The sequence below is a fragment of the Psammomys obesus genome, unplaced genomic scaffold, assembly GCF_907164565.1.
Source record: "Psammomys obesus unplaced genomic scaffold, mPsaObe1.curated_primary_1811, whole genome shotgun sequence".
Lineage (NCBI taxonomy): Eukaryota > Metazoa > Chordata > Mammalia > Rodentia > Muridae > Psammomys > Psammomys obesus.
This window is the reverse complement of record NW_026590663.1, coordinates 7,493,971-7,518,518: the sequence shown is the minus strand read 5'-3', so window position 1 is coordinate 7,518,518 and position 24,548 is coordinate 7,493,971. Positions and strand designations below refer to the sequence as shown.

General features: G+C 44.5%; 1 protein-coding gene across 1 annotated transcript in view; it reads right to left on the bottom strand.

The window, feature by feature from the left end:
- Positions 1-24,548, bottom strand: part of Snd1 (staphylococcal nuclease and tudor domain containing 1) — a 397,879-nt gene that overhangs the window by 323,953 nt on the left and 49,378 nt on the right. The window contains exon 10 of the mRNA XM_055608222.1: positions 14,697-14,810. Within this exon, the coding sequence (XP_055464197.1) occupies positions 14,697-14,810 (114 nt within the window). The remainder of the gene's footprint in view (positions 1-14,696; positions 14,811-24,548) is intronic.

The following is a 24,548-nucleotide window of genomic DNA, read 5'->3' as shown; positions in this document are numbered from 1 at the left end:
GAAACAGACCCAAAATGTAAAGACAACAGACTCAACAGGCCGTCCCTGCCAGCACTGGACTCTGCCCAGAAACAGCTGACCCTAGGGAACGGGCTCAGAGTGGGTACCGGGAGTGAGCCTGGAGGGGACGAGCCCACCCACAGCACGTCCTGAGCCTTTGAGAAGATGCACAGCAAACAGTCTGAGACAAGAAGGCGAATGTGTGGGAATGTGGGAGAGGGTCTGGAGGCTCCTTCTAACTATGAACACGGTGGTTAAGCACGTGTTGCTATGACTTCTGGACAGGTAATTCTCAGTGCTCACTGTGCTCCCGAGCAGCCAAGCTGTCCCAGAGCACACACAACCCCGAAACTACAGTTACCCACAGCTGACTTCATGCTGGAAGGATTGTTCCGATGGGAATTTGGGGTCCTGGAGCCTTCAACAATGTGAGGTGGCCCTGCTTATCAATCCCACATTACTTCTTGGGCTAAAACAAGACTGTGGACAGTGCTCAAGTTCCTTAGAGACACGTAAGGGCCGTGAGGAGCTCTCCTGTGCTTCATTCCCACCCCCAAGAAGCAGCATCCTCCTCAAAACAGGGGTGAGCGTAGCCCTTTAAAAACCAGCAGTTGTGGTTGTAATTACTTTGCTGGTCACAAGTGCTATTCTATGTTAATTAAATATAGACTATAGTTGCTTCACATACCTGTATGGTGGGGGTGGCTGTTTAATCACAATAGGATGTAATTTAATAATCTGCAGTATAACTGTGCAAACACGAGTGGGCTGAGATGCCTCCATACTGCAGGGGCACACGCCAGCATGGCCGCTCCAGCACCACGGCGTCTCCCGGCCAGGGTGGCAGAGGAACCAGCAGTAGACTTACTGGTCTCCTCCATGCTTTATTTCAAAAGCAGCAAGTCTAGCTGCTGGGGGAGAGGGGTGGGGCTGGTAACAAAGCCCAAGGGGCCCGGACCCCAGCCTGCTTTTGAGTAACTCCGCAGATGAGGAATCAGGTGATCAGGGCACGGCACGCCCTGCCCGCGGGACCGAGTGCCCGCTCCTCGGGGAGCAGCGTCTGCAGAGCGATGGTGCACAGTGTGCTCCAGCAGTCTGCCAGGGGCCACCTCTGATCCGAACCGACCTGATGCTCAGGCTTTCTACTGCAAGGCACATTTTCATTTTAAGTATAAAGATGTAATCGTAAAAACTGAAGATAGTTTATATCTCCAAAAATAGGTGGCAACTGGTTAAATAAATTATGGCACATCTATATTATTAAAAACTACATAACCATTAAAAATTCTGTTTTAGAAAATTACTTAAAGGCCAGGGGAAATGTTCTGTTACAAAACATGACTAGAGACATCAGTGAAAGGCCATGAGATATTCGCAGTGGTGATAGTTCCTCTGGGTTATAAGATTTAAGTAATTATTATATTTGCTTCTCTAAATTTTTTCCCAAATTTATAAATGAATATTTTACATTTATGATCGGGGACAAATCTGTAAAGCAGAGAATGGTAGAAAGAAGAAAACAGGTGTAAGCCTCCTAGCTAAACTTGGCTAACGTGTAAAAATGCTGAGGAAGATGAAACAGCGAACTGCCCAGCACAGAAACCCCCCTAGAAATGAGGAGCCACTAAGGTTATTAAAAGGGGGCCACTGACCTCAGAGGGGTAGCCGCAGCAGTGGCCTGAGCACAAACACACACGCCATGAAGCGCTGCATTTCCTTCCATCTACACAGGGCTACTTTATTTGCACATGCCAGAGCTAAGCCCACTCTTTAACTTGTTTCCTCTTTCAAGTATTACCAGTTCAGCTGAATCACATGGGTGCAAACCCCAGCCATCAAGGCAACCCTTTATAATCCTTTTCTTTTGTTACCTTGAAGAGAAACTGATCCTGAAAAAAATACTACTCACCACCCAACCATGAGCTCCAACAGTACCCTACGAGATGATGTTGCAAACCCTAAGAGATACCCTTCCCTTGTTCTCTGGCAGGCCCTCCTGTCACCTTTAACTGGCACGTCAGAGCACGTTCTAAGCTCAGAGCTCCATGACTGGTTGGTAGTTGGCTCTGTGACCTTGGGGATATGGCAGTTCTCATATAGGAAACTACTTCTAAATCCAGCTCAAAAAAGAAAACTGGTGTTGTCAGAGACCAAAGTCCTGGGAGACAGCTTTGGTAAGCACCCACTCTTCAAGTGCTCCGAGTAACCATCCAGAGCTGTAATTTCTCAAGCTGATGTCTAGCAGTTGTAAAAAATGAGCATTCTAAGCCCCAGTCACAGAGATTTTAACACAACTTGAAATTCAGTACTGACACCTTAAGAAAAACTGATCTGGCCTCTTTTCAAAGGGAAAAGCTCAGTCGGAGGTAACTGTGAGAAGCAACAGGGCACACGGCTATGGCAGGGAGGCAAGGGCAGTGGCAGAAGCCAAGGGCAGAGGCAGTCAGTGGCAGACCCTGCGTACACACTGCAGCTCTGCTGTTCAATCAAAATCTATGGCACCAGCAGAGACCCACTTAATCTTTGTCCTCAGAACAGTCCTGTGGATGCCCAGAAGGCTTGCAGCTCATGTGCAGCAAATGAGAAGCAATAATGTTGGGTTGCCGTATTTGCAGTGAATCTAACGTCAACAATCAAATGATATGCCCTTGTAGAACTCTGCATCAGGGGATATCTTAGAAGCAAACATATGGGCATGAGTTTTCTAGCAGGGAAAGAAACAGAGGTAAAAGAGATATGGCAAGGTCAAAGAACAGCCAGAAACACCAGAGTCCATAATCCTCGGCTTCAGAACATGAGGTCAGTTCAGGGACACCAAGACACTGAGAACCCTCAGTGTCCAAAGACTGGCTCTACGGGACACACCCTATCACACACTCACATACACACACACACACACACACACACACACACACACACACACACACAAGCACAGGGAGGAAAGTATAATGGAGTGAAGGGGCTAGATTATGTGTATGCTCCTTTGTTTAATGCAAACATTTGTGAAGTCCTGGATTTGACTCTCAGGAGAAGAAAAACAGTGCATGTTGAATATAGATGCATGGGTTTTGCCAAACTTTTCCAATGCACAACTGCTTGACTCCGTGGATCAGGAACCCTCAGCTATAGACTCCAACCATATTCACATACATGGATAAGAGAGTCAGCACGTTGCCTTGAGCATGCTATGGCCTCTGTGTGTCATGATGCATGAAAAATCGGACAGCTCTAACACCTACCACAGGAAGCTTCACACCTCTGCACTGGCCAGGCCAGCCCGCAACAATCAAGCAACAGATCCAAGATGGACCTAACGCAGAGGAAGCAAAGGGAAACAGAAGCATTAGTAATGAGGACCATGCAACAGGGAAGAAAAGGGAGGTAAGACGGTACTCAGAGGGAAAGGGTCACACAAACCACCCCAGCATTTGAGAGGCCAGGGAAGAAAAGTCAGGAGTTGAACCACACAAATAACCCCAGCATTTGAGAGGCCAAAGAAGAAAGGTCAGGAGTTCAAAACCTTCCCTCAAAAAGAAAAAACACAAGACCAAAGTAGCTAGAAGAGCCACCTATAAAAAGAAGTAAAAGCTGCTGAAGGCTTGCCCCTCCCAGAGGCACCAACAAGGCAAGGCTTACCTTTTCTAACAGCCACAGCTTTGAAACCTCCTACCAAATACCAGATGTCAAGTGTGAAGGCTGACACTAAAGCAGCTGATATGAGCTGGGTGTGGTAGCATACACCTTTCAGCCTGTCACTCAGGAGGCAGAGGCAGGTGGATCTCTGTGAGTTTGAGGACGGCCTGGTCTACATAGAAAGTTCAAGAACAGGGCTACACAGTGAGACCCTGTCTCAAAATAAAACAAAACAAAAACAACAAACCAGCTAACAGGAGGATCCATTCTGCCTTACTACACACTCATTGTTTAAAAGCAAGACTCCTTCCTGTCTCAACAAGTTGCCTCCTTAAGCCTATATCTAGAAATAACAGCCAGAGAATATAGCCATGAAGACATCGACTGATTTAAATTCCAGAAGTAGGACACTAATCTCTCTTAAATTGCACAAATGTAGTTTTTAGAATACAAGATGGCACTAAACAAGCAATTTAATGTTGTTGCTCAAGAAAACTAGACAGCAGTTTTGGTGTAGCCCCTTTCTGAGGTACTGAATCTTGTTCAAGAAGCTGCTCTTTCTGGCTGCACCCCAGCAAGGCAGCTACAGGAGAGGCAATTTAACAACACTAGGAACTCACAGCAGGTCCATGTGGCATCAGAAACAGCACCAAGGGTTGAAAGCCACACAAGACATGCAAGAAGCTCTTCTGCAAGGCCCACTCCACAGGGCACAAGATCGGCAGGCTGCCTGGTCCGTGTGCTTCCTCATTCCAGTCCAAGATGTCGGTTCCTCTTTCCTGTGGGGAACTCCTGGACAGACAACAGCAAGAGGAGATGCAAAGCACCAGGCCTGGGGCGGGGAAGGTGACCCACATGAAAGGCAAAAGAAGACAAGATGGCAGGAGCAGGCACCCAACCCACACATGCACAATCATCTGCAAACAAACTTTCTAGCAGCAACAAGGGAGGGAAAGAACACAGTCAGGATGAGAGTCAGTCCCCAATCTCCCCGCCCTGGGATGGGGACAAGCAGGAGAGCATCCTCTTACATGAGCATGTGGAAGCATCTTCTTGACGCAGAGAAGCACGACAGAGCTGAACACTGTGGTTCCAGCCCTCAGAACACATTTCTTGGTGGGTGATCTGGGGGAAGCGGCTGCACAGTTTTACTACACCAAGTTTTTCATTTGTCAGGTTCCTTCACAGCATCAGAAACTAATATCTATTCTCTAGGATTGAGAAATCTAGCTGCTGTTTATGCTATCCTACCCTGAGGAACAGGCATCTCCCAGAACTCTATTATTTCTGGATACAGATACCACAACCTAACAGTAACTTCACCTGCAAACAAGAATGCCTGAGCGAAAAGAACCAATCATTCTTCCTCAGAAGAGAACTGGAGTACAGAAGGAAGAAGTGAGGCTAAAAGCTTTCAGACAGAGAAGGTGGAAACCTAGAGCAATCTACCAGGCAAGCCACAGTCTTGCTCTGATGGAACAGTTCGAAGGTGGCTCGAGTGGCAGGAAGGAACTCAGACATTCCCTAGGAAACCACTGGGCTGGTGGAAGGGACCAGCAAAGTACTAGGGTGACTTCTTTCCTCCTTGTAAGAAATAAGAAGTGAATCAAGCAAGATGCTCTGAGTGATGGCTAGTCTCCCTCCTGTTAAAGTGCTAACTGGCCTAATATTCTGGATATCTCCGCAGTCAAACCAGCACACAGCACTGTCTGCCAATCTGCCACGAAGAACACAATGTGCTCCCTTCCATCAGCTGCAGCAAAAGGCAGAGACGGTCCAGTAAGAGCAGGGGAGACAGTACAGCCTGGCCCCAACTCATGCCTGGGCCTCAAGACAAAGCCTGGAGAGCAGGAGGCTGACAAGGCAGCCCTGCGCAGCCACACATCAGCAATCCCTTTCAAAGCTCCACCTACAGCTCTTGCACACCAGCCATTCTAAAACTAGCCATCCAGCTGGAGAAGCAGATGCTAAGCAGGCTCCGTATGAATAAGGAGGAGGCTGTCTCCTAATTGCAGCCCACCTTACAAAAGGCAGCCACACAAGGAAAGAGCCTGGCCTTCCTGGTCATCAAGAAAACATCCTTCTGGTGGCCAAAAGGCAGAATCACAGTTAAGGGTCGGTGGGCTCTGCCGATCTGCAGCCAAAGATTATGAACAAAGGTTACAACTGTGAATGCAAGCAGACATTATATAACTGAGTACCAACTACATGCGAGGCAGTTAGACTGCAACAGACTTAAAGGAATGAGAAATCTACTTGACCCAGAAAATCAAACTGCATAGAGACAGAGGGAAAGAAGAAAGAGAGCGAGCGAGCAAGCAAGCAGAAACTAGAAATGATAAGCATCCAATATGTAGATTCTTGAGAATCTACACTGACAGAAGCAACACTCTGAGGACCAGTGTGGAACCAGAAAGACCCATCAGATGCCTCTGCATTCTGTGATGCCTCTGCTTAGCCCTACTGAGTGCGCCACACTACACAGCAAGGACAAACTGACTCCGCGCCAGGAAATGAGAAAGTAAAGAACATGGAGTTTCTAGAACGTCTTCACAGATAAACTTCACAGGTCCTGTTGTAAAGCAGCCCTACACCAGGGTGGACATAAATAAGACACTGAGCAGGGCGAAGGCGTCTGTGTCCCAAACCAGCCAGCTGGCATAGCAGTGGGTGGATTAAGAACTATAAAATGTGAACACCCTATAAAATGACTGCGGATTTTCAAAGAAAGGCTAAAATGAAAAGTGACACCAAAAATATGCCTAACCAATAGGCCTGTCATTTGCTAGGGAAAAAAAGCAAGCATCTGCGTCCTTCAGCTTCCCTTTCTAGTCTCAGCTCTGAGAAGCCTTTGCTGAAAACAGTGGGAGTAAAGCACTACTGCTTCATCCATCATCCCTCATTCCATCCAAGGTCCACCTGTGACCAGTACACACACACTCTCTCTCATCACACACACACACACACACACACACACTCACTCTCTCTCTCTCTCTCTCTCTCTCTCTCTCATCATTCACACACACACACACACACACACACACACACACACACACACACACCTAAAATTATAGACATCTTGTTAATAAAAATAATTTCTTGGGACCAGAGAGTCTATGAGGAACTTAAATATTTGGTTTCCAAACAGAACAAAATGCTTCCAGCCCAAAGCTAATTAGCCCACCAAGGAATGAAGTCTACAGCTCTGGCCTGCAAAAATGCAAAGCACTGGATGGCTGCACTAAACTTGCCTTGAATATAAATGTTACATTTTAAAAAAAAAAGATAATTTATCTAAACACAGTGTAGGTAGTTCTGCAATCAGCACCTCATAAATAAAGAGAGAAAGATGACAGGAAAAGCTCTCTAATTGATTTTAAAATTAGTTCCAGCAAAGAAATAATCTGACAACCAACAAGGTCAACAACAGAAAGGGGGAAAAAATAGCCCTGAGTAAAAAGTACACCTAAAGATGTGAATGACTTAACATAGCTGAGAGTAAGGCATTTGAAAGAGTCCAAGAAAGAGCAGAGGTGTTAGAAGAAGAGACCCATCTTCAAAGACATTTAAAACCTGAAATTAACCCCTTTGGTGCATTCAACTCAAGCTTACACTGTGCTAAAACATTAAGGGGAAAGCCACGGGGAGACAGCCAAGGCTGGTCAAGCAATGGCAGAAACTAGCCTGAAACAGGGCAGGGAAAAGAAGTAGCTACAAAATCTAAACCAGGTACAAACTACCCAGCAAAACAAGCAATGCAATTAGGAGGGAAGTGGGTAAAGAGGGAGGCAAAGGCTACCTCCTCAGACTTAAGACCCAGGACCTGGGCTGCAGCTGAAAAGGCCTATCAGAGGTAGTCCAGGGATTGGTAGAAGAGTTAGAGCAGGCAAAATGATGCCCACTCTAAAGCAATATATGGAATTAAGTCTCATGCCTCAGCAGATGTGATTTAAACATTTGATAATTGTCTACTACGTTCATAGTACTCTCTACATGATTCTGAAAGGAGATAAAGATGAGAAACGCCACTCCTGGTGTCAGCTGCGTTTAGACTTCACAGTGGAAAAGCAGGCGTGCACATAAATGCCATGGCACGCTGGAGAGAAGGAAAGGGCTGTATGTACAGCAGTCTCTGACCTAGCAGGATTCTTAAGAATCAGAGCAAGACAGAGGGCTACCCTCAGCAGAGGGCACATTAAGAGGCCAGAGAACAGTAAGTGATGTTGCCACCAACTCCAGAAACAACAGAGAATTACTACACCTCAGTGGGACTGAGAAGCAGAAAGAAACATGAGCACACAGCATGAGCAAACAGCATGAGCAAGATTTAGATAAGTTGAAAATGTAAAACCGTGTGATAGTGATGATTAAAGGAATAGAGAAGAGAGAGATGGGCTGAAAGAGGAAAATGCACATAGTTCAGAAGATTAACCACCAAGACCCACTAGGAGGTTGTTAAAATCCCATGAAATGATTTGAAAGAAAGAGGCAAGGGGATCTCTGGCTCAAGGAATGAAAAGAAACTATAATTTGTAAGAGGGAGAAGAAAGCAAGCCAAATGCAACAAGACAGGCACACCCTGTCTTTTCCAGTTTAAAATATCCCGACACAAGAGCAGAGTGTATGTTTTACTGCTCTCTGCCCAGATGCTCTGTGTCTTGACCTCATCACAAGGAGCCAGGCTTGCCCACCGGTGACCTCTCCAGCTAAGAGACAGGTCACTGCAACACTGTACGCGATAGCACCTGGCCACTGAGCTCACAAAGCAGAGCATTCACATTCTGGAATCTTAAAGCTGGGCTAAGACCCCTAGCCATCATCTCCTGATAGTAGGCTTTTTCAGCCCTCCATAAAGGAGGTTTCAAGTGTTCTCTCAAAGATGCCCAGATCAAACAATTTGGGAACGGGTACAGAATGCCTCTGCCAGCGCTCTGACACAGTCTATGCCTTTTGATCACACTACCGCAGTCCCCAGATCTCTCCATTGGAAACTGGTGAAATGCTATATCCATTTCAAAGAGCCTCTGCTTGTCTCCAAGGTCCTTAAAGCCGAGCTGGAGTCCCTCTCTAATCTGCTGTTTGCCTCATGCTCCCAGTTATGCGCCTGAGATCACAGTCAGGGGATTCACTGGTTTTACCCACTTTGCTTGGGGACCCCAACCCCACAACTTCCTCTTGGTATGCACACTAGTGGCCAAAGAGTCTGCCTGAGGACCCAGAGCAACCGGTCATCTTGCTTTCAAAAGTCAAAACTAGATGGAATAAACGGAGAACCCGCTTGTAATTGTGTCTAAAAGGGCAAAGCACACAGCCTCCTGCACAACGGATGGAGTTACCAGAACCCAAGTCAGCCTGGCCTCTGACCAAGAGCCTTTAGGAACCCCAGGGCATCTTGGGTAATGCACCTGCCTGCCAAGCCTCTCTATCAACTGCCTGTCCAAGAGTCCCAGGTGGCACAGACCTGAGAGAGCTGCCCAAAGTAAGGGCAACAAGGATACAAGATTAGGAAGACCCCTCACTGCCCAGGTCTGAGTGTTTACAGCCCCTGGTACGAAAAAAACCTCTATGGTGAACTCATAGGGCGGAGGCTTGAAGGCAGGAAATGGAAATGAACGGACACCAAAAGCAGTGGGCTACCAGCTTCTACCCTTGGGTTTCCCCATTGTCCTGAGTGCCAAGCTCAGAAATAGAGTCCAAGGAGAAGAGGGAGAGCCAGACATGTGACAAAAGGAACCAAGAAAAAGACTCAACAACCAAAAGCAAACTTAATCCACAAAGCACCTGGAGGCTGGGCAAAGGATGTACCTGTTTTTGAGGTAAATTTTAGATCCGTCTCCCTGTGCCAGCAACTACAATAGCACTGCAAGAGCAGACTTCATGGGGGAATAAGTCAGCCCCTTCATTGGATGCCTGGGGGCTGTTTCCTTTGTCATTAACACTCCAAGTGTAGCACAAAGCCCATGCAAGCTCTGGGCTACGGAGCACTAGGCTTTCCAGTTTCAGATCAAAGCCAAGAGCTCCCTAGGAAGCCCTGAGATTGCACAATGTACTATCTCCTTCAAGGCAGCAGCTCGGGAAAGCCAGAGCCTTTCCATAAGACTTAGCACTTACTTCCTTCTGGCAAACAACTGGATAAAGCAGACTCTGCCTTTAGAGAACCGCCGATGCCTGTGCAGGCACAAGAATGACATGTGTGAGCTAAAAGCAGGCTTTCAGCCTGAAGGAGTCACATCTCAAGAGCTCATACCAGATTCACCCTGGGTAAACCTGCAGGCACACCCACCTGAAGGCTTCTGCATGCCTTCAGTGGAGAGAACGCTGACCACATGCTCCTGCATTTATTCCTCCATCACATCATCCACCAACCCAAGCTTCAGTCAAAACTCAGGATCTGCTCTGGCAATACAGGATGCCCCGGGAGAAAAAAAGATGCTCAGATCAGTGTCTTAAGTGTCTCCTCCAGCTCCAATTAGAAAGTAAGCAGAGCAGGAGGAGAAAGTATACAGTTAGCCTTGGGCAAAACCTTGTCTTCCTGTAACATTTAAAAGATGGTGGAAAAAAAAAAAAAAGGAAAATATCCAATTTATGGGCCCACACCTCCACCCTGACAGGACCAAGAGTACCCTAACAATTTTTAGATCTGTTTAAGTGATAGGCTACTAAAATTTCTAGAAAGAAAGAAAAGAAACTGTGAGGAGAACTGGCTCCATGCTTTCTGAAAGGCAGCCCAACCCCATTGGGTCTTCATTTGGAGCTCAGGAGGAGGTCACCCCATGGCAGGAGCTGCTCCAAGGCCAGCCTATCACAGTGTTCATGCCCACAACCGCCATCCTGTTAGCTCCAGCTGCCTCAGCTCCTGCATCTGCACCCTCTCCCACACAGTTCCTTTGCTTAGAGGAGGCTCACACCATAAGCTACTGGGTTATGCCTTTCTCCATTTTCAAGCCACTGACCCTCAAGAAAGTAATTAGACAAAAGGTAATTTCCCAAGTGCACGCCCCAAGGCCCTGCACAATCCACCCACCACACACCCTCCCCACAAATAATCCTCAAGCAGTCAGTGTTTCTGCCACCACAAAGCCACTCCACTCCCCATCTCCCAAAAATACACCACCTTTTCCTTGGAGAGTCTACCAGATCTTGTTCTAACTAGGGCAGGAACACATCCTTGTGCGAGCTGCATCTTACACAAGGACATCTGGCCAAAGGGACAAAGACAGAACAGGAGCTGAATTCGGCCTCTAGTCTGCGTGCCAAGGACTGATTGACCTGAGGCTTCCTAAGGGAGGGACACCACTTTCTAACTTGCACTAAGATACCAGATGAGCTAGCACAGCTACTAGCCCCCAATACCTTAAATACCTTTTTTTAAAGTTAAAAATACACACACACACACACACACACACACACACACACACACACACACACTTCCCCCTTTTCTACGTAGCCTGACTGTCCTGGAAGTCTATTAGAGCAGGCTGGCCTCAAACTCACAGAGATCCACCTACCTCTGCCTCCCACATACTGAGATTAAAAGTGTGTGCCACTATGCCTGCTTCCACCTTGAATACTTGATTGGGCTTCCTGCCTGTCTTAGGTATAAACATCGTAAAGTAGCAAGGGAAACTGAAAATCCAAGACTCTACTGCCCAGGCTTCACACATCTATATAAATTACGGCACCACTGGGAACTGGAGACAAGGTTCCTTCCTGCACCCATACTGTAAATCTTTGTTAACTTTAGAGTAAATGTAGAATAGAATCTCATGTTCTTTGTAAGAGCACAGGGGGATTCTTTAAGGAGAAAGGCAAATACTTGGAATCCTCCAGGACCAAGAGCAACCGCTGGAGTAACAGCTACAGTTCTCACTTTTTACACATTCTCTCCTGGGTGCTTAGTCAATTAAGGTTTATCCAAAAAAAATCCAGAACTACTCCTTATAGATCAGGTTTGTGCAAATGTAAATTACTTTCATATATTGTAAATCAAATCACTGACATAACAGTTAAGTCTCCGTGCACCGTTCTCCTCAGCTTAAAATTCCTCAAGACAAAACCTAAAACATACTGTAAAATCTTGACACAAGACCCTTGCTTAATGACCAAGCCAGCTGTTTTCATGTCTAGCCTCCAGCTATCAGCTCTGCAAGTCACGGATAAGCAAAACAATGTGAAGTTCAACACAAAGCCCTGAGATGTTCATGGACATCTATATGTCCTGGCCCTACCCATCACACAGCTGGCAAGCCACTCACACACACACTCTCTCCCCTGTGGCTGTCCATTCTCTGGTTCCCCCAAACCTACCTGACTCACATCATCAGTGTTTTCCACATCCAAAATTACCTTCTAACTACTACTTCTAACAACCCTTCAGGCTTTAATGTTATTTCTTCAAAGAAATTTTCAGATTTCACACTCTCTGTAAACTTTAAACTTTTTGTACAGCTTTAATAGCAATGAAATTATTTGTGTACCTACTAAAGTTCAAAGTTCACCAGAACTCTGAACAGGGCAGCCAGTAAGTACTGACTAACCCATTCACCTCAGGTACTTGATCTGTGCTGTCCATGAGATAAACAAAAGAATCAACACCCGTCCATCAGCCCCTTCAACCTTGAATGATGCTGGAAAGAATTGACATGGGTGTAAGTGTAAAATCTAAACCAATTTCATTAATGTTTTAGTGTTTATTAAATGTTGATATAATATTTTGGATATGTTTTACCAAGTACATATGAAAGCTAATATTCTAGTTTTTAAATGCAATTAGCTAAAATGTAAAACAACAAATGTAAGTGGCTTATGTGGCCTTCATTACAGGCGTAGAGTGCCCTTCCTTTCCTGTGCTTACTACTTGCCTTGAATACAAGTATAACATTTTCTGAGGAAAGTGCCAGATTGGCCACACCTGGGTCCTGCAGGCTACCCTCCTCAACACGCTGGGGTGCTACACCACCCGTCTCTAATGGGATCCATTCCTACATGCTTCCAGAGGAATTCAGTGAACAAAATAATGACAATCAGTCCACATTCTCTCAAAAGCCATATGCTGCTGACTTTTATAGCTAAGCCTTACTTAGAACTTTCTTAAAATGGAGTAAGATCTCAGGAGTGAACAGAAAAGGGGGGTGGGCAGGAGAAACAAGGTAACTCATTTTGGTAGGAAACAAGAAATAGTAAAATCAGAATCTAGTCTGGGCTAGGAAAACAAAAAACAAAAAAGCAACAACTGTCCATCAGCCACTAAGATAAGAGAAAACACATGTCACCAGCTAAGGAGCTCCAAATTAATCTAGAAAAAGAGTTCTCAGTAGGTTAGTTCCTTCTTCAGAAAACCTGTTAATCTACCTAAGCTCAACATGCCCACCCCCTAAAAACTTAAAATCTAGCCACATAGTCTATATTAACATAATGCTTTGGCTAATAATGCAGACATAAAAATTAACATTCAAGAACTTCAAAGTTGTGGTTGCTGTGGGAACCTTAATTCCAACTGCAGGGCAGATGCAAAATCGTGGGCTACTCCCAATCCTGATCAAATTGGAGATGTATATTGACTCTGTGCAATGAGGCACAGCCACAGTTACTGAGACAACCTCATTTTGGCATTTCTAAGCTTTCATGCATTTAAATTCTCAACCTTAGCACAATACTGTTTGCTACATTAAACTGCCTCCTCTACAAAGAGAAAAAGGAGCAAATGAGCTGATTGGCCAGCCACTGAAATCGCCCATGCTGTAGGTGTTTCTATGCATGATCTGATTTAAGAGATAACCCTGATATTTTGATTTACTCTCATAGGCTTCCTAAACCCCTTCACAAATGGGACAGGGTCTGAGCTCAGCTTATGAACGCGCTACGCAACACGTGTGTGCGCACGACAATGGAAGAACAAACGGCACATCTTCAAAACCACAGAGGACGCAATAAAAAAAGTAGAGGATCCACAACTCTAACTTCAACCACGATCTTTAACTTCTAAAACCTGCTCTCTGGCACTAGCTCTCCCCAAACGCTTAATTCTATAACCAGCCAACATAAACACGTCATCAGAGGGAAATAACAGAAGCAAGAATGATGGCCTTAAAAGCAAGATAGAACCAAACCCAAGAAAATAATCAACCTCAATCCTTCGCCCTACAAACTCTTGCCACAAACTGCCTTCCTATATGCTGAAGACCAACTCTTGTTGAAATTTCATACAAAGCACAATTACTAGAACTGACATACATACTCAAACTATATGGTCAGACAAGCACTTAATCCGCCCAAAGACTCAGCAGATAGTACAAAATAAAATAGGTAATACACTTAGCAGCGCTACAAGAGGGGCAGGTAACCCCAAAGAGCACGAACACAAAGATTCAATTCCCCAGGAGCAAAACTGTAAGGAATAACCAAGCCAACACGACCATCAAAAAGGGGCCCTGTCACTATGTAAGTCAAATAGAGTATCTCCAGGTTATTCTCTCAGAAATGCAGGATCTTTCGAAAGTAAAATTCGCCCACCCTCTCCCATACCCTAATCCTAGCAACTCTCCAGCTCCCTGGAGAGGAGTGCTGATAGTTACTATTTGAGATGGAACAGAGCAGAGGCAAACTACAGTTTGGGCTGCATGCTTACAGAATTTCAAAAACTAATCCTCTCCCATGTGGGTATCATGTTTAACTATTCTGACTTCTTCCCTCCTTCTGAAGTGCAATTGCTTCCTGAGTGATTTCAATGAAAAAGGGCCCTGTGGGTCCATAGATCTGAACACCTGGTCTTGGCTGGCTGGACTACTACGGGGGTTGGGAGGCACCTTTCGAGGTGTATGTCACTAGGTGTGGGCTGTGACATTCCTAAACCCCAGTCACGTGTGCATGTTCCCACCAGCCACAACTCCCCTACATGCAGCTCAAGAGGTGAGCTCACGGCACCCAGTTCCTACCAGCATTGCTGCTTGCTGCCATGTTTCCACCAGACAGACTCTTATCCCTAAACCATACCGCTGAGAAGCCCTTCCTTCTACAAGTTGTCCAGGAACAGGAAGGTCAGTAACACGCGTTTCTGGCCTCACCTGTGTGCTGTCTCCCTCCAGCCTTGGAGGCCGGATGCTGGACAGGTGGATGGTCTTGTAGTCTCCAGAATTCAGCTTCACAACAATGGCGTCGGCATTCAGAACCTGCATTACCTGGAGGAAGAGGACAAGAAGGGTGAAGCTGGCTTCCACAGTCTGCACCACACAGCAAAAAGCCAAGCCCCCACAGGCAGACATGAAAGTGAGGTAGGCCCAATACTGTCTTCCCAGCAACAATATCAGAGAAGACGCACGATAATCAATTCCCAAAGACCTTAGAATGACCTCTCAATAAGACAGATGCTATTTCAGTCATACAGCTGAAGTGTAATGGAAGTTTTGGTTTCTTTAAAAACTCAGTTACGTTGTTTTAATCTCAAGTGTGGGATTTTCGTTGGCTTTAGTTTGTCCACAGCTGATATTTGTCTCGTGGGTGTAGTCACGGCCACGGCCTACCACGTGCAGCACAGAGAGGCGTGGCCTAGGGCTCCGAGGATGTAAAGGTAAGAGCCCAGAAAGAGAAGCTGTTGCAAGTGGCACGTAGCAGTCTGAAGAGACCAAAAACGGATGGTGTGGCCCTTTGGAGGCTCAAAGATTTGGACGAGACTGCTGGCTGTGTTTGCTGTTGACAGAGATTAGTATAGCCCTAAAAAAAAAAAAAAAAAAAAAAAACCTGAACAGCCAGGAGATGTAAAGGGGTTTGCAGCCCCTCCCCACTAACCTCCTCGCTCCAACCTAGGGTTGGGGGAAGGAGGTAAAGACGTAAATACCCTAAATAGAGTTCAAAAACGAGCGCTGCACTGAAGGGCTGAAAATCTGAGCCAGATGCAATGAATCATGCCTGTACTCTAAGCCCTCAGGAGGCAGAGGCAAGAACAGCCTGACTGAGCCTGAGGCTGGTAAGGGCTATAATGTAAGGGCTATACTGTATCCAAAATGATACATCGAGGGCTAGGCAGTAAAAACCCTTGCCTTAATAAGAATAAAAACTTACACACACACACAAAGTCCAATCTGTACTGAAAATTTTCTTGATGCAAGTTTAAAGCGAAAAATCGAAATCCCAACTCGATGACTCCAGTGAAAGAAGCAAGGGTTGGATTAGAAAAGGGAACCACTCTCACTTCATTAGAGAGAGCCCATATAAGATGCCTCAATGGAGAGCAGAAAAATCAAAGACAAGTGAAGGACAAAAATAACTGTCGTCTTAGCTCAGGGAAGAAGCTGCTCAGCTGTTAATCTCCCAGGCAGAAATATTAAATTGCTAAAGTATTACCTCAGCTACTCCAAAAGCTATCTTTTTAGAATGCTACGATGGACATGTCTGGTTTTGGACACCAAAAATCACAAACACTGCACCCTACTTTCAGCTGAAAATGATTAACTTTCAGTCCTGGATACAAGGATAGCTATTCGAAGGGCGAAAGTACAAATATTCTCTGTGAAGGTTAGCATATCGCACTGGTGTACAGAATAAAATGCCGTTCACACTGCGGCAACACTGGACCACAGCTATGACCCGAGCCTGTGCAACAGCCAACAGTTCACCCAATTATATGCAGACCTTGTGTTGCAAGGCTGTTTAGGATTTTCTTCTGCTTCCTTTGCATTCATTACAAAAGTTGGCTGAAGACTACAAAATATTGTCACCATCCACTCCATCTGCAGAGTGGAAATCAGACTCTTGTATGCTTCGATTAGGCCCCATCAGGAACCACCAGGAGGCTGAACTGCAGGTCATCTGCCACAGGAAGGAAAGACTGGGAAAGTTCTCTCTTCTTTTTCCACATGAAATAAAGCACATGCCTGCTGCCGTGGGAGATGGCACACTGGGAAGTGTCTTGGAGGAGGCCTATTTCCTGGAAGGCCTAAGACTACATACAGCACAGCATAGACTCATCAAATGAGCTATTCTCTACCTTCACAATGAACAGCCAATCACAGACCACAACGAATAAGACCACTCGAAGGCACAATCTTAAGAATGAGCAAAAAGCAAAAGCAAGTTAGAAAATATGCACAACAGAACCGGCAGCAGCTAACGGAAAGCAGTAACCGAAGCAGTGTGGAGAAAGGGCCAGTGGTCAGAAAGCTAATGAAGGGGCTAAACCAAGCTAAAGTAAATTAGAAATTGTCACTTGTCTACTGTACATTAAGATTAATCTGTAACTCTGAAAGCGGCAGTCAGTGTCAAATACACATAACCATTTCCTATGTCCTGTGATCTGAGTCAAGAGAGCTAAACCCTAAAACCCAGAGTCAGAACCAGAAATAATTTTGGCCAGAGAAACTTGAAGATCAGCAGTAATAAAAATATATAATATGAGGTCAAACCATGGTTAGGGCTGGTTATCAAAACTCAGCAGTATCAAAAGATACAAGACCCTCCAAATCCAAAAGCTTCCTACAGCAATTAAAATCAAAACAAAAGCTCATAAGGCACTTATATACTGTCTAGAAGATAGAAATAAAAATATAGATTCAGTTACTGAAAGCAAGAAAAAAATGCTTATGTCTGTTACCACCTACACACATTATAGCCAAGAAAATCTCATGTTAACAGACTATCTTCCCAAAGCTATCAACAGTGAACAGGCCCACACTGGAAAGGTTCAGTGACTATGTCTTGATCTTTCAAAGTCCTTCACTTGTGTGGAAAGAAAATGGGTGTGAGAACATCTGAGGGGCATGAGCTTCATGATGTAGCTGTTCTGCTATTCTAACTGCAAACCAAATAGAAGAAAAAACATCCTTTAAGCCATATTAAGCAGAATAGCTGCTATAGCCAGTCAATAACTGCTTCCAAAGGATATCCAAAGGAAAATAAGATAATCTTCAGTCATCTCAAGTACGTACATCTCACAATATTTCCAAAATCTTACTCTTGGACAGATCTATACTTACTCTCAAACTCAAATTAACTCTTATTAAAATGTCGGTTGCCAAAACTATACAGAACTTCCTTATATCAAAGCATGGACAGTCCTGGCATGCAGGCATGCTCAGAGAGCAAGGACACCAGGGCAAGTATTACAGTGTCACACCTTCCCCTCGATTCCAGAATGTGACGATCTAAGCATCCTCTCTGACAAGGCTGGCATTCGTCACCCCTTATAACATGCGACAGCAGCAAATGGATTCTTGAAGCTTAAATTTTAGGCCACAGCACCAGACTCTCTGCTTGGCATATCCCTGATTAGCAACCTCCTCTTCAGAGCTGTGCACTCCGACGCTGCCAAGGATACAAGGCTTAGCTTTTGGAAGAAGGGCAGGAGGGAAGGAAGGAAGGATGTGTGTGTTGGGGGGAGGGGTTCTAGTCCTCTGTAAACTGTGTCATTACTGCCCAGAAAACAAGCAACTGTCTACAGAGACAGGGAAGAAATCATAAAACACTGGGTATAGACACACACTGTGAGTAAGCAAAATGCAGAATGGATTCCTACCCAGAGCCTGCTCATCAGCTCAGGTACAGATCACACCTGAACAGTTATACTTCTCAGGGAGCTCTTCATCAGGGTAACTAAAGTGTGCTCCCACTGCTCGCTTTCATGACAAGCTAGAGATCTCTAACCAAGCCATCCTCGCACAGACACACCAAGAGCTCACCCAAGGCTCAGCAGCAGAAATCTATAAGGAACAAGTCACCATCTGGACTCAAGATTACATGCACTAAATCCAATTCCTTCCGCATCACTTGAAATTCCAGTAGCAAAGGGAAAATGTTTTCCTGATGGTAAGATAACAGTCAAGAGAACTACAAAGCTATGTCAGGGGAAAGAAACCATGGTCCTTTTGTTTGGCCCCCACAACGCTCACTGTGAGGCCAGGGGCTGCTGCTTTTTTGCCTCTGAGAGCCCTGCAGCATTCAGATGACCAGGCCTGGCAACAGCCTTCTGAGCTACAGTCACCCTCTAACAGCTACCCAGACACCCCAGAAGCAGCTCTAACGCTGCTACCAACCTTGGTACAGAAAGAAACCATCTACCTAAACAGGGCTTCTCCAGAGATGACCGGAGAATGCCCTGTCATGAGGCCATCAGAAATAAAACACATGCCCTTCCGCTCGCTGATTTAACAGCTGCCTTTCTCCTGCACCCTAGGATTGTACATGTCTGTCACAAAAGTACAAATGCAATCAACCATGCTTTAAAAAAGCTTTAAAACCACAACGATACCCTGGTACAACCAAATACTGCCAGAGATAGTGAGAGGAAACCACGTGTCAGGTACAATTCCTATGGATAACATCCCACAAACTACTTCACTGCTCCTCCAAACAAGCAAGGGCACAAGGAAAGCAAGCAGAGTCTGAGAGGCTGAAAGAGGGTAAAATAAGCAAGCTTAATACTAATGAAAAATAAAAGGCATTACGAGAAATCTAAATAAAGGCTTTAATTAGTCCCAACATATCAATACTGATTCATTAATTATGACAAATGCACCACGCTCACATAAAATACCAAAGGAGACTGGGGTGGCAATGGATAGTAACACATGGGCTTTTGGCATTATCCATTCTGGAACCATCCTAAGAATACTCCTACGTGTTTTCTAACTTTCATATGAACACTGAACTGCTGATGAAATCTTCTAACCGAGCCCTAGCCTATCTGCACTAGAGGTTAGTGGTCCATCCAAACCAGCTCCTCAACTTTTCCTCATGTAGGCTTTTAGAAAGGTCAGGCAAGTGACAAAGCTTTCATTTGTTTGTGTTCTGCTGTGTCTGTATGACTGCAGGAGAATGTGCTGGCCAGCTGAGATCACAACAAACATTAAGTTTCTTTGCTTAAAATTTTATCAAAGCGCCACTTCCATTCAGCACAAATCTAGAAATTAGGCTAAAAAAACAAATAAACGGCATACAAATTTTAAGAGAATAATAAAAAATAAAATATTTTTAATAAATAAAGCTTACAAGACATATATAAAGAAAACCCAAAGATTCCACAAATAGTATTAAACCAACAAATGAATTAAAATAGTGGAATCAAAATCAGTTGTTTCTGTGCACTAACAGGAACATCTGAGTTCCATCCCCAACAGCAGCAACAACATCCTTAACAACAGCCAAGGAGTGAAAAAAATACAGTGCGAACTATGAAGTGCTGTTGCAGGAGCCTGACAAGTGGCTTAGCAGGCAAAGTGGTGCCTGTGCAAGCATGAGGACCTCAGCTGAGCTCATCCCTGCCCCCACATCACCCATGTAGAAAGCTAAGTGTGGCAGCACATGTCTACCATCCCAGGCCTGGGAGGCAAAGAAAAGAGCACCCGGAGTCTGCTGGTCGGCTGTTCCCCGGCGAGGGGCCAACCTCCGGCCTGCAGGGCACATGCACACATCCACCACACACGCTGGCAACAAAAGTAAATGGAAGCACATCCCATGACGATGGAGCAAGATCTAATACTGTCAATATGTCAATACCATTTTTGTTGCATTGTTTATTGGTTTGATTTTATCAATTTGTAAATTTAACACAATCCTATCAATATCTCAAATGTGATTACTTTGCTTTCTTTTAAAATGCGGCATTTCCTAAATTTGTATGTAATTGGTGCACAGACTATGTGTGATACTGTTGTCAAATTGACAAAATCTAGAACCAACCCAGAGATGACTCCCAGAGCACGCCTGCAAGGCATCTGTCTAAGTGGGCTGGCTAAATGCGGTGACAAGATCCCAAACCAGAACCATCACCACCGCCACCACCAGCCTGGGCCTGGTGGGCCAGCGACCCACTGAGGAGGAAAGGGGCACCGGGTACGGGCACCCACACATTCATTGTTACCTTTGTGACTGTGGATACAGTAAGACCAGGCCCCTCAGGCTCTACAGCTAAAGCCGGGACACACTGCCGCTAAGTAAACCTCCCAGTAGCTGCTTTAGCCAGGGCGCCTCATCACAGCAAGAAAAAGAAGCCAGGAGAGAGATCGGTAGCAGAAGTGGGGATGCGGCTGTGATAACGTGACTGTGCAGTTCTTAGGCCACTGGAAATACTTTGTGGCTAGAATATGAAAGAGTTTAGCACTCTAAGCAAGAAGGCCAGTGAATGCTACAAATATTCCTTCACAGTTTTCCTGACTGCGAATGCAACATAACCAGCGCGTCAGCTCCCACTACCTCGCCTTCCCGTCCACCGGCTATGTGTTCAGCCGTGTGCTCTTTCTCCAAACACTGTTTTGTCAGGGTACTTTCTCACAGTGATAAAAAACAAAGTAAGAAAGCAAGCCAATCTGTGTGCATTGTTCAAGTTTTCCTACATGTACTTCGTAAATGAGCACTCAGACAGTTTTACAGGTTGTTCACTGGCTGATTTTGCCTTGCAGAAATTTAAAAAAAAAAAAAAAAAAAAAAAAAAAACTAATAAAATTCACAGCAGATCTCAAAGGACATCAAATAGGTAAAACAACAAAACTGGATGGTGCATGGATCTCTTTCTCAAAACAAGACTACAAATCTACAGTACAGTAACCATACAGTACTGTCGTAAAGACTTAGAACTCAGACCAGCAGAGAAATGCAAACATGAACCTTTGCATATGTGGGCAAATGGCTACTGACAAGGATGGAAACTCAGTAAGTGGGAAAAGACAGTCTGCAGCGGACCATACAGAAGTCAGAGGCACAAAAGAATGAGCAGGAACCACACTAAAGATCGATTCAAACCAAATCCATGATTTTTTAAGGTTTTAAAAATCTTAAAAGAAATGGGGGAGGGGGAAGAATCACTGTAATGCATCTGGCAGTGATCTTTTAGATTAAAAAAAGATAAACATAATAACAAAAATAGCTAACTACATTGTCTAAAAAATTAAAAATAAACAAAAACAAACACTGTGTACCCAAAATTCAACAGTAAAAGGCAACCCCCAAAAATGTGAGACGGTATTTCTAAATCACGTCTCTGACAAATACCCAGAATGTTTGCAAAATTTCTATACCTCAACAAAACCAAGCAGTCCAATTAAAAATGGACAAAAACCCTGAGTTCAATACCCAGCACTGAAAACAATTTTTAAAAACTGAACAACAGGCAAAGAACTTACACGGACATTTCCCTGAAGCAGACTATACAGACAGAGGACCAGCACAGGAAACATCACAACACCACTTATCATTAAGATTACTGTAAAGCAAAACAATAGTGAGATGTCATGGTAAACCTATGGGGATGAATTCTCCAAGAAAATAAGCTAAGGCAGGGATCTCAGAAACACCGAAACAAACATCTGTAGCTGTCATGCTGAGTGACTCTTGAACTGGAAGCGAAGCAAAAAGTGACTGGGGCAAAAAATCAGTTCCACTCTAACTAAACGATTCCATTTTAGCAGATCCATGCTGCATCCACAGCTACCTTACAGCTTGGTCTCTGATGTTGGCCTCGGCTGCTCATGCCAGCCGATTACCTGAGCTCTCAGGTAAGTCTCAAAGGATAAGCTTGAAGGAAGGAGTCTGCGTAGTTCTACATCTTTTCAAAGCAGTTTGGGTGGTATTTGTGTTACCATCAGAGAACTAGCATGAGGTCTCTAACAAGCAGAGCACTGAGAAGACAGCACTTGGGGACAAGCTCTCTCCCCCTCCCCCAACAATGCTATTCAGGTCTGTGAAATCTGCAATGCCCACAGATCCAGCAGCGGGCCAGGGAAGCCAAGCCACGTGCTCAGGGGACCATATGGCTACAAACTGCACAGATCAGCTAAAACGCCACAGGGAACGCAGGCAGGGAACTGGCAGGCCATGAGGGGCACAAAAGTCTCAGGCAGGCTCAGCTAATCGCTGTGAAGGGAACATGCTTCTCTGCTAACCTGGAGAGACAAGGAGAGCCCTCCTCTGCATTTCTCTCTTGGAGAGATAAAAACTCCTTAAGCAGATGACGGAAACCAATCTCTAACAGACCGTATGTATCAAAAGAATCCCTAGCTGACTTTCGGATTTCTCACAGTGAACCACTTGACAGGTTCCCAGAAACCAACTCTCAGACCCGAAAGCATCTTGTTGAAGGGGTCAAGCATTAGCCTTCGCAAGGACTGTAGGTTATTTTAGTGTCCTATACAATTAGCTCCTTTAAAACACAGGAACTGTAGAAAAAAACGTCATTTGGGGTTGACTGGTGAGGCCTGTGGGTGTGAGGACCCCAGGGCCATGAGAACCTTTGTTAGAGTTCCTTGAGAACTTACTGGACAGTAGCACATCTTCTTTTGCATGTGTTTGGGGTGGAGGGATTGATAATGGACCTAAGGATTGAACCTAGGGCCACAAACATGCTTGGTAACATTCCACCACTGAGCTCTATCTCCACCTCTCAACAGTTTCAATTGTTTAAAAATGACTTCTGAGTTACAGCTGGATGGGAGGGGAGGGTTACAAAAAGCAGGGACCTGTAAAGCCTAACATATAATTTACTGTGTTCCTTTCAGAATAAGTTGGCCAATCCTTCTTCAGGTTCATATTAGGTAAAAAACAAGCCTCCCTCTTTCAGCTAATACTTCTGAAGACCTATTTGCAATAAGTTCCAATTGCCTCTAAGGAAGTACCTACCACTTACAGACATTCACCACACTTTCTAAATATGGGGAAATTTCCAGCTTACATGAATAGCACCTTCTGGAGACTGGTTAAATAAAGTACGGTAGAGATGCACAATGGAATATTACATACCAATTAAGGAAGTTGATCCAAGCACTTATTTTGTGTTCCTTCTCTAAACAATCGTTTTTTAAAATAAAAAAATTAAAGGATGTGTTTAACCCACCTTTTCATCTATATACATAAGCTCAAGAATATAAAGATAATCAGAGAGACAAATACTGCCATAAGCTCCTAAAAGCCAGGAGGCAAATGGATGAATATCTGAGTCCACAGACTTCACAGAAGACAAATCCTGAGGCAGAAGTGAGGACAGTGAACAGGCAATCTGATATACGATGCAGAGACCCAGTGCCCTAGCCCTCGCTGTCCAGAAAGACTCCAGGACTACCACACCAGGCACAGAACACTAGGAATGACTTCAAATCTCTGAAACAGCTGCTAGATTTCAAGACATATGCCCAAAATCCACATACAGTTTCAATGCTTATAACCTAGTATATTAAAACCTTATTCTTGCACAAGAGACAGCCAAGGTCCATCAAATAGCTGAAGGGCCTTTAATATGAAAAGTAAGGTACCAAAATAACCAACAGAGGGACACAAAGAACACGAAGAAAAACTGTAAAATAATTAAAGGTGATTCTTCAGAGAGCTAGGATATGACCTGAAACACATTCTAGATGTTTGATTTTAAAAAGCAATGACAGAAGAGATGCATTCAAAGAACAAATGAAATTCTTAGAAATAAAAGAATTAAGGGAGGGGGTCGTGCATCCTACAGTCCCAGTACTTTAGAGGTTGAGGCAGAAGGATCTTAAGTTCAAGGCAAGATACAATACAATCTTCATCTCAAAAACAACAATAAAACTTTTTTTAAAGGCAAAGAACATAAGATGGAAAGATCTAAATACTAGTCACAAAGTACAGCATCCAAATGAGAGGGGTTCTGGGAAGAGAAAGGACAGAGAAAATAAATAAAAGGTAATAAGGCAGTTTAAAAGAAGAAGACTTAAAACGGAAGGTCTAAACCCAGAACATCATTATGGCGTGTTGGTAATTCCTTTTAGAAAGAAAAAGACTGATACATACATGAAAAAAAAAAATCAGAATCATTTCAGATCACCAAAAAAATAAAAGGAAAACCAAATGACAAAACCCTAGGAAATTAAGGAAACTAAAAAGAGAAAACTAAGTGAGAACTAAGCAATATGGTATCAATGGGAAATGGTTTCTGACACGCATCCCACTGCATTATTAACTGAGTG